Source organism: Camellia sinensis, chromosome 1, assembly GCF_055761805.1.
Source record: "Camellia sinensis isolate YWXY chromosome 1, ASM5576180v1, whole genome shotgun sequence".
In the NCBI taxonomy this organism is placed as follows: domain Eukaryota; kingdom Viridiplantae; phylum Streptophyta; class Magnoliopsida; order Ericales; family Theaceae; genus Camellia; species Camellia sinensis.
Genome location: NC_138961.1, coordinates 208,335,609 through 208,347,235, shown reverse-complemented (window position 1 = coordinate 208,347,235; position 11,627 = coordinate 208,335,609). Strand labels below are relative to the sequence as shown.

At 29.7% G+C, this 11,627-nt stretch overlaps 1 protein-coding gene across 2 annotated transcripts; it reads right to left on the bottom strand.

The window, feature by feature from the left end:
• Nucleotides 1-424: 424 nt before the first annotated feature.
• On the bottom strand, nt 425-10,199 carry LOC114277188 (phosphoenolpyruvate carboxykinase (ATP) 1). Of its 2 annotated transcripts, none has more exons than XM_082893900.1 (13): nt 9,807-10,199; nt 9,305-9,589; nt 6,938-7,116; nt 6,602-6,755; nt 4,997-5,081; nt 3,210-3,310; nt 2,632-2,930; nt 2,267-2,440; nt 2,119-2,184; nt 1,684-1,862; nt 1,424-1,593; nt 927-1,095; nt 425-813 (listed from the first exon to the last, which is right to left on the bottom strand). In XM_082893900.1, exons 1-13 carry the CDS (start codon nt 9,815-9,817, stop codon nt 670-672), a joined length of 2,016 nt encoding a protein of 671 aa, XP_082750026.1. In that variant the 5' UTR covers nt 9,818-10,199; the 3' UTR covers nt 425-669. The 2 variants fall into 2 exon arrangements, with proteins under 2 accessions (XP_082750026.1, XP_082750031.1); XM_082893905.1 differs by having other exon boundaries at nt 9,943-10,098.
• Between the last annotated feature and the right edge of the window lie 1,428 nt (nt 10,200-11,627).

The window sequence follows — 11,627 nt, the reverse complement described above, 5'->3', positions numbered from 1 at the left end:
ATTTCAACATAAATTTTTTAATTTTCAACGCTCACAATGGTTTCCTTCATTCTCGAGCCATCTCCCATACCATGATGGGAGTGGGTGTACTTCCTCAACTCTGGCAATGTCTGAAATACAATAATGGCGGAATTAGACAGCAACAACAGAGATGACATCTGGACAATAGGCTTTCAAGCAGATATTACTCGATTTGATGCAAACCTTACTTTTTAAATCACATCTTTAAAAATATCGGTTGTTTTTCCTAACTCGTAGTTAGTTTTTTGACCATTTTTTTTTTTTATGTTTTTTATTTTTTTTCCTTTTCTTTTTATTGCATGGTTTGTATGGCCCTTTAGGGTCCTGTTTCTATATGATATTTTTCATATTCTTAATAAGTATATATAAAATAACAAAATAAAATGCTATAAAACACAAAGCATTACATCTAGCAACGAGGTATTCATTAATAATAATAGAAAAATACATTACATCTACCAAACCAACATGAGTCTCATATCTTGAGATAGACTACGGAAGAAAAAACCAAGATACATTCATGGATTTCGAACTAAATTTCAACAGAACAATACAAACAAACGATTACAGCCACACATAATCGTCACTTATTTCAACCCATTTTCCAGTTCTTACTCATATTTTGTCTAATTTTGATTCCATTTCAGATCAGAACACAGGTCCGGCAGCAAGGATTTCCTCTGTCAGCCCATCATCCTTGCCAATCTTGTGGTTCACAAACACCTCGAAATTGTTCTTGAAAAGCCCACCCAGTTTCAGCAGTGTTTCCTTGTAGGCCTTCTTGTTCGACCACTGCATTTAGAAATCAAATGGCATTTTGTAAATGAGACAATTAAGCAAAGCTTTAACACCACCAAACAAAGCATACAGCAGCACGAAAAGAGATCAAGGAAAAGCCTACTGACAGTGTTCACTGGATCCAGGATCTCTGAAGGCACGCCCTCAACCCCGGTTGGGATCTCTAATCCAAACACCTCTGTCTTCCTATAATTTGCCTTCAGAAGGCTGCCAGAATGTATGGCATCAATGATTTTCCGGGTATATGCTAACTTGATACGACTCCCAGAACCATAGCTGCAAAGTAACCAAACAAATCAGTTCATTTTTCCCAATATAACAAACCAATTTCTTCTATTAACATTATCATACGTGCATAATAATTGTGCTCCCCTGTTTGGTGCACCTAATAATTTTTTTATTAAAATTTTAGAAGTTTGTACCAAAATACAACTTCTATTTACAAGTTATGAAACAAAAATAGTTTAAATAAGCCAAAAAAAAAAAAACTGATCATTAGCAAGTTGAGGGAGAGGTGTTTATAATTTTTATTTTGTGATTATCAACTTCAGTTTACAAGAAGCTGCACCAAATGGATTTGTTACACTACACCATCAACACGCACCTTCCACCAGACCAGCCAGTGTTGACAAGCCATCCAGTTGCACCATGTTTCTGCATCTTTGCGGCCAGCATGGCTGCATACTTGGTTGGATGCAACATGATAAATGCTGCACCAAAGCAGGCTGAGAATGTTGCCTGCGGCTCCTTTATGCCATCTTCCGTGCCAGCAACCTGTACCATCCATAATTTAGCCACCAAAATACTAAATGTTACAAATTAATTTCATTGAATGAAAGTAATTTTGATGATGAGTCTACATACCAGAGCAGTGTAACCACTGATAAAATGATACATGGTCTGTGCCAAACTCAGCTTGCTCACAGGTGGAAGCACACCAAATGCATCACATGCCAAAAGAATGACATTCTTTGGGTGTGGACCGACACATGGTATCTTCGCATTGGGAATGTATTCGATGGGGTAGGCCGCACGAGTGTTCTCTGTGATAAGAAGAAAAATAATATGAAGGCAAACTTCAACATCTAAGTACTATGATTAGGAATCATATCCTATTGAATTTAGAGTGGTCAACTTTAATTCTTTCATTTGGCAAAGAGGAAAGAATTGAATCCCATCCAACCCAAATTAGATCAATCAGTATCGAGTGAATACATTTCAAAACACAGATAGCTACCTTCTTAGCATGACCAAATATACATACAAACTTAAAAGGCTACCAAATGAGTCATGCATTACCTGTTACAGATTTTTCTGAATAGTCCACTTCTCGGGTATGTTCATCGAACACCACATTTTCCAGGACTGCCAAGCAAAAAGCAAACAAATAGAAAATCTTCACATATCAGTGCTATGACAAGGAAAAAAGGCAGAATTATTATATTACCAGTCCCAAACTTGATTGCATTCCAGATATCGGGTTCCTTCTCTTTAGAGAGATCGATGCACTTGGCATAGCAACCACCTTCTATGTTCGACACACCATTCTCACCCCAACAGTGTTCATCATCTCCAATTAGATATCTATTATGATCAGTAGACAGAGTAGTCTTCCCAGTACCTAAAATTCAATGAAAAATGGAACTCATCAGCAAAAACAGAAACAAAAGATAACAAAGCAAAGCAAAAATAGTTATCACATTCAAATTACACATATACGGCAACAAAATGACCACAGATAGAGAAAGAGAGTGAAAGGGCACATATCGGAGATGGCTCTGCATCGCGATCGATCCAACGATGATACTTTACCTGAGAGTCCAAAGAAGAGGGCGACATCTCCGTCTTTGCCCATATTGCAGCCAGAATGAAGGGACAGGATTTGACGATTAGGCATGAGATAATGCATTACACTGAAAAGGCCTTTCTTCATCTCCCCGGCGTACTGAGTGCCGAGGATGACCATTTCCCTCCTAGCAAGGTTTAAATCTATGCTAGTGGAGGATGTCATGTAGTGAGTGTAACGATTACACGGAAACTGTCCAGCATTGTATATTGTGAAGTCCGGAGTACCAAAATTCTCCAGCTCTTCAGGTGTAGGTCGGATACACCTGTCACCCACCCAGTTATCCATTTTGTACACTAAACTAATGATTATGAACCATTATCATCACATACCAGCAATGTTTCCTCCTCAGTTTTTTTATTTTTTATTTTTATTTTTCATTCAATGGATTACAAATAGGAGAATTTAATTGTATTATGTCGAGTTGTCAACGAAAAAGAGACTTATCTGGGGAGGGCAATTAGACCTGGCTCAATAACACACAAAAGCAAACATGATAGTAGTACTTGGTTATAATCTTAATAACATTTTTCTTGTTACTTACATGTTATGCATAAACAAGGAATGGTAAGCTCTAGCAGAGACAATGCGGACTTTGATTTGGTTCTCTGGATCCCAGTTCAGGAATTGATCATTCACGAATACCTGAAAATCATTGATAAAATCTATTACCAATAACCTCTCGACAAAGATTCTCCAACCTCTTGCTTTTCATTTATTTCGAAATTCGGTTAAAATTTTGTCTTGTAACTTGTAGGGAGTAGAAAGAGCTCAATCTCAAGAAGGGTTACATGCTGTTGGGTTGTGGATTATGTGTATTGTGCAAGTCCATTAATGAGTCTTGCAAATAACTTACAATATAGAATCAGACAAATACATTGATGAATAAACCCTACATCTAAAAACCTATTTCTTTCTCCCTTTTGACGAAGGTGGATTGAAGAAGGGACTATAGGAGCAGAGGGGGTTTGCTGTAGGAAAGTAGGGGTAGAGTTAGAATTTAAAAGGTTAACAAGTGTAAAAATAAAGATAAATTTAGTACTATGGTAGGTGTAATGAAATAATTAATATTTCAAATTTTTGAAAGTGGAGTTTGTGAAACCAGAAATAAAGTAGGGCGATGTTTTTTGGGATAATTGTTAAATAGAATCATTCTTTAATAATATTTTTTTAAAAAAAAATTATAAACAAAATAATAAAAAGTAACCAATAATAATTTTAAAAATAATGATATGTTTTAATAAAAAGAAAAATTATCATCCAGAGTAATCTTCAAAAATTATTACACATGAAAAAATTTATAATTTTAATTATTAATATTTATAAAATTTACTACTACTACTGATATTTTTTTTTTTTTGAACTCAACTACTGATAGTTTATTTCCCTTGATAAAATAAGTAGAACCTAACCAAACGCGCACTGTGGCAAGTTATCCAGGACACGGGACGACAAACAAAAGTGGAGCCGAGGACAAAGTTGCATCTCCCAACGGGATCAGAGGCAGAGAGTTTTGGTAAATTAGGGGAAAGAGACAAGAAAGATGCCATCACCATTCACACCCCCACCCACCACCACTATTACAACTACTTTGATACACATCATATCGTAACACATCCCAATCCATTTTCTTTGGTCTTGAAATTTGTGAAAATTATCTTGACGGAAGCACACGCTAAAAGTATAATTTCTTGTAAATTTTATTTTTCGTTTTTTCATATTCTCTCATCCTCAAGAAATTATATAATGGTTTTTGAACAATTTCAAGTTGGGTCTGAATTTGATTTTGAATAATGTTATACAAACAAAAGATTTATACATAATAATATGACTTATTATAAATATTATATTTAAAAAAAATATCATTGAAGATGAATTTATTTATAATAATAATAATACTACATCAGTCTTATCCAATTTTTAATAAATTTTATATATAAATAGAATTTTCTTTTCATGTTTACTAGTAATCAAAACAGTTAGTACTTCTGTGTTGATTTTTTTAAAATAAAAAATATTACTCCAAAAATATTTAATAATCACTTCTTATCCTCACAATTTTTGGGATAGTTGAGACAAAAAAATGTTCCACACCTATAAAAGTCTTTTGTGAAAATTACAATAAAAATCTAAGGGTTTAACTATGGTAACAAAATAAATATTTTTAACTTAATTTATAATGACATAACATATTATGAATCAATTTTTATTTTATCAAAATTATAATTATATAAAATTAACTCACATCAGTACAAATGAATTAATGCTAAACCCACATGCTATGTAATATGCAATTACTTTCTTCTTTTTAAAAAAATAGAGTTAATATACCTTTTCCAAAGAGTTCAAGTAATCAACAGCTCTTTCTCTGTTCACCAGGAAGGTGTGCTCGTCCATTTCGATGTTTGGTGAACCCCTATACATACGCATAACACAACAGTCATAGTGAGATATGGAGAAGGATTAAAAAGATTCGGAATAAATTTTATTAACTTTCCTTACATTTTATATGTATCTATTTACCAAAAAAAAAAAAAAATGATATGCATACGAGAAACTCTAGCTAATGATATGGCATATATATATATATATACAAATTATGATATTTATGAATTTAATTATCACAAATATTAAAATTAAATTCTATCAAAGTTATAATTAAAAAAAATGAATTATAATCAAACAACACATAAAGTGCGTTTGTTTAGACAAACTAGATAAAGAGGGTTATAATCTACCAGACTGTTAGTCCCGAGTTACATTGTCTCTGAACTATTTAGTTGAAAAAAATGTGTATCCGATTTTTATTTAGTCATGAGATTAGATATCTGGATTGGACTATTGAATCGTATATTTGTTTAGCCATGGGATTAAATGTCTGAATTAGGCTATTCTATTGAATCTTATGTTTGTTTAGGATATTATACAGAACGACAAATACTTAAAAAATAATTTTGTCTTTTTGAATTGTTGATTAAATAATAGGAATACTATATTTGAGTTATAAATTTTATTTTATTTTTTGACTAGAACTTTTAAAAAAATTAAATAAATATATCAATAAAAATTAATTTAATTTAATTTAATTATTAATTTAATTTTTAGTTGAGAATGTTAAAAATTTATTTTACTTTACAAAGTATAATTAAAAATAATAGAGTAAATTACACTAACACTCCTGAGGTTTGATCTAATTATATTCCACTCCTGACGCTTTGAAAATGTCATCCCCACTCTTATGATTAATAGTCTCATTTCACAAGTCGCCTACTTATATAAAAGGCAACAACTCTTAGTAAAAAAATAAATAAAATTACATTGAAAAAATAAAATAAAACAAAGCAAGAAAAAAAGAGTGCATGGGTATAATGTCTTCATTCTATCTAAATAATTACAATGACAAAGAGAGTTAGTATAATTTCTTAAACACCAGGGAATAATATATATTAAATTCAAATCTCATGGGGTATAAATGTAATTTATCCAAAAATAATATAAACAAAAAATTAAAAGCCAAAAATGTCATTTTAACCTTTCAATCTTTCAATATGAAGGAGTTATCCCACAAATAAAGAATTGATAGTCTAGTTAAACTATTAATCTAGCTTATATTTTTTGAACCAAACGACCGACTATTACATAGAATGAACATGGAGTCCTATCCCATACCCGAATCTTCCAAACAACTACCACCATAAGATATAATTAAATATCTATCACAATAAATTATAAGTTATAACCTAATACACAAAAATTGTAACTAAATGTATATATGATGCACAAAATTTTCCTTCAATTTATGACTAATTTTTTAATTAAAATAAAAGATACAAAAAATGTCAACATCACTGGTGATAAATTAATGCGAGAAATGGGAAGGGAGTGGGTAAGGACTTTGAGAGAGAGAGAGAGAGAGAAGAGAGTGGGGGCACATACTTTCCCCACCAAAGATCATCCTCAGTAGTTTCGTCTCTGACGACGCGTTTGTCCTTGGGGGACCTCCCAGTCTTAGCTCCAGAGAGAGTAGCCAATGCTCCGTTTGACGTTATGAACGATCCTTTCTCATACTTTATTGCTTGCTCATATAGCTCTGCCCCACATTTAAGCACCAAATTATCAAACTTAGCCGTTGCTTTAAGTAAATTAAAATAAAGTTACTCTTTATAAAAAAAAAATTAATTATTCTTCTAAATACAAATTAGATAAACTAATAATAATAAAGAATTATATATATCTTCTTTTGTTTAAAATTACGAAAGTTAAATGTGTTACCTGCTTGTGAAAGATTGTAGAGGACGTGTGTAAACTTCAAGGAGCTGTCACTAACGCTAATAGTAGGAGTGAAATGAGGGTGCGAGGCGTGCGCGAACTTTGGGGTCTCGGACTGTCGAGCTGGGTCTCCTTTCACCACCTTGGGTCCAGTTTCTCTTGTTAGAGATGCCAAAGACGCACTGATCATGATGTCCCAAACCAGATTCATCAGTTCATAAATAGCCCAACAAGTCTATATTAAAGCAAAAACATTTTGAAAATTTAATTTATGAACTCTAATAATTCTAATAGTTTTAATGTGTATGTAGAGTTCATTTGATGTCATGTTTTTGTCTTATTTTTCAATTTTTTTTAATTTATTTTTCACTTCATCAGATCGCAATTAGAGTTTTCATTTCAAATGAATGTATCATTATTGATATTAAAGTGCAGATCATACATTTAACACAAGTTAATCTCAAAATTAAATCTATTTTTCATTTAAACAAAAAACAAAACAAGTTTCTCATGAGGGAAAATTACTTTACTCATTAAAAAAAAAAAGTTACACAATTTATTTTTCACTCTCATATTTTGAGTCAATTTATTTGTAACTTTTTAAAAAAAAACATTTAGATTAGATGACATTGAAAGTTAAGAAAAAAATCAAAATAAATTCTTTTAACTAAACACAAAAATATAAGTGAACTAAAAATTAGACTTATTTTTATCTTTATTGAACTTTTTCAAAAAAATAATAATATATTATATTGACTCAAATTTTAAAAAAATAAACATAAAATTTAAAAAAAAAATGTATTTTAGTTGAAAATTTTTCATTTTTTCAATGACGTAACTCCCTTGGGTGTATAGTGCCAAATTTTTCCTGTTTCAGCTGCAACTCTTTTCGTGTATGTCATATTTATATAAAAAAAATATATTTCTTCTATAATATAATTATTTCGCTTATTTATAAATTTTTCAGAATTATTTTCAACACAACATAAAGCTGTCATCGCATCTTACCCCCAATGAGATCATCCAATCCCACACATGGACGGAGCTGGTCCCAAGCATTGCCATGTATTATGTGAGGGAAAATATTTACCTACTAAAAAAAAAATTTACAGGTTGATTTATAATATTATGGTGATATATGTCAATTTTTAATTTGGTATATATTCAATTATACAAAATTTATGGGGTCTTTTGGGGAAGCACCAAAATAGCTAATTTTAAATTTTTTACTCATTTTGAATTACATCACCTCTCACGTTTTTTATCCACAAAAAGACAAAATAGACTTAAAAAAATCAAAAAAATTAACTTTTTATCAATTTCTCAAAAACACTCCTATATCTCTTTTCACATCACCATTATGAATAAATTTACAGATCAAATTTTGGGTATATAGTACTACTCTGACAAGTCATTTTTTTTGTTCTCAGCAAAGCATACTAGTTTTCCACAAAATCTATCCATCTATATGATCTAGATTTAATGTTAGTATGGTAAAATACATTTGAAATAAATATCTATTGTTAACTATTTTTTAAAATAAATTTTTTGAGATATCTAATATTGTTGATTATTCAATCCACAGAAAAATCTAAACTAGTAGGTTTTTTATTCACATGATCTACCTGAGTATTACAATTTTTTGGGTGTACATCATGTACTATTTTTTTTAAAATCTAAAATAAAGGTATAGTAATTTTTTCGTGTATCATATACTTGGATATGTTTGTTTTTTTTTTAAAATAAATAATGTCGTGACAATTAAATTAACGTGCTGTTAGCATGCTAAACAAATAAATTTGGTTCATTTTATTTATTTATTTATTTAAAAATATTAAAAATTAATTTAATAAAAATAAAATTTTGAGTTAATTGGTAAAAAGTTAAGAGCTCATTTGGCATAAAAAAGCCAATGACTTTTTGACTAAAATAATAATTAAAAATAAAATAAAATAAACTTTTTAATTTTATTAGACAAAATATCACATCCAACTTATAATCATTTCATTTTTTGTCTCAAAATCAAAAAAACTAAAAAATATATCATAAACTAAATTTTTTAACTCCAAACTAAAATAATTAAAAAGTTAACTCATATCCCTAAAGTCTAAACAAACATGTGTATATAGATAACTTTGTATATATAAATAATATTTTAACAAATATATAAATATATAAATTTTGAACAGATAAACGTGATTTTGAACGCATAATTTTTTTTAGACCAAAAATAAAACTAATACTTAACTCAATAAGAAATAGACAGTTGCGTGCTTTAAAATTTCATAAACTAATTTTACACAAATATAAAAATAAGTAAAAAATATAAATTTGCAAATCGGTTTCCTTTTAAATAAAATAATAGTATACCTGATAGACTGGAGCTGCAGTTTGTGACGCTCTTCTTCGGAGACGGGGCCAAAGGCAGCTTGAATCCCTTTGATGGGAGTGGTAGGGGCGGACCTCTTCTTCTGAAGAGAGTGAAGCTCGTCGATCGTCTGAGCCTTCACCGTTGGCCCACTGTCGTCATGGCATATCCCGTTCTGTCTCCTCTGCGTCTGTATCTTCCCCAGTCCATTCCGTCCTTTCGTCGTCGACCCCCCTCCGCTCCCAAACTTCATTTCTCCGTTCCCCTTCGCCGCCATTTCTATTTCTCTGCAATAATTTTCTATTCACTTAATATAGAGTGTATTTTACTCATCATCAAAATCACATATTCCGATTCATATGCACAAATCATATTTATTTTATACCAAATAGATTAGGATTTAGGGCCAATAATAGCATAATATTAGCCACCTAAATGTCATATATATCGATCCATATGTAATTTTTATTTCAACTAGTTTGCGGATTTATAAAAATTTCATACATCAAAATCATCACTCATGGTCCCGTATGTATGAAGGATTCTTCATGGAAGCAAGCTAGATATAATTGAAATGTCATCAGAAACAGAACAGAGAATGGAATCATTCGGGGGAGAGAGAGAGAGAGAGTGATCGCACCAGAAACTGCGAGCTCGAAACGAAATGAAAACGAGAATCTAATGGAAATCGAGGAGGAAAGTGAACGATTCCACCATCAAACAACAGTGAAAAGAGAGAGAGAGAGAGAGTAAAGAAGAGAAGGTGATGCGAAAAATGAATCGCCCGAAGCTTCCTATTTAAAGCCATCAAGTGGGCCCTCTTTAACCACAGTTCAGCCCAAAGTTTGGACTAACCATGGTTAAATCCTATCCTTCGTGATCAGGCGATCAAAATATTCCAAAAAATTATACTAGTAAATTCTATATAAATATTCTAAGAGTTTAGCATTTCTCATAAATTAGGGGGGTTTTGACCAGCGGTAAGAAATCAGTTTTTTTTGACTTTTTAATTTTTTTTTGTGTTACACCATCTTTTTATTTTTTTATATAAAAAAAATTAAAAAAATCACAAAAAGTTAAAAAAATAATTTTTTATCAACATTTCAAAATACTATTTAGGGGCGTTTTGAAAAGTTGGTAAAAACTTGACTTTTGACTTTTTTGATGACTTTTTTTGAGAAACTTGATAAAAAATCAAAAATTGCTCCTTACATCTTACTTATAAAATAGGTTAAATTATAATGTAATCTCCTCTGTTTTAATACTAAGAGTTGTTGCCTTTTATACAAGCATGAGAGTTTGTAAAAATAAATCAATCACAGAGACGGAAATATAATTTTTAGAATCTCATTGAGTGGGATCTAATTAGATCAAATCTCAGTGGATGTCAGTGTAATTTACCCTTACATTTTTTAGAAGAATATATAAAAAAACCCACATATTTTAAACAGATAAAAAGAGAAAGCCATAGATTTTGAACAGATAGGGGAAAAAATAAATAGATAGATATAAATTTGAACAGATAATAAAAAATTTGAATAGAAAGATATAAATTGAAACAGATAAATATAAAATTGAACAAATAGTCAAAAAATGTCAACAAATAAATTAAGGAATAAAATTAGAAACAAAATGTTTTCAAAACCAATAAAAGAACTTTTCACAAAACTATTTCACAAATGGTGGATTTCTCATTTACAAAAAATGTCAACTGGATCTAATGTCTTTTATTCTCTTTAAATTAAATTTATCACCAATTTTCTTTATTATATATAAGTCAAAGATAATTATAATTTTAAATATAAAAAAATGAAAAAAAATTACAAATAATTTTTTTTTAAAAGTTTGAGCATTGAAACGAAATAAATTTTAAACTTTTAATTTTATCAATTTAAGTTTTAATATTTTAATTTATTTTCAATTTAAATCATTCATTTACGTGGCCAAACAAGGACATTTTAATCATTAAACTCAATGTGCACGGAAAAATGTCCAAAATATCCGTTTTTATTGAATTTAATGATTAAAATCTTTTTTAAAACAATTTTGTTTAACCTAAATAGACAAATAGTTTAAATTAAAAATAAATGAAAAAATTAAGGTTTAAATTGACATAATTAAAAATTAATGTTTATTTTATTAAAAGACTCAAATATATATATATATATATATATTATTTTTTTTGTAATTTTTTTTAAATATAAATACTAATCGGTATGTTTGGTTTCAGTTTTTTTAAAATTAATTTTTTTTTCTTCGTATTTTTTTGTTTTTAATGAATATTTTTAAAAATTTAAGTATTTTTTTTTTTACTTTTTTAGATAC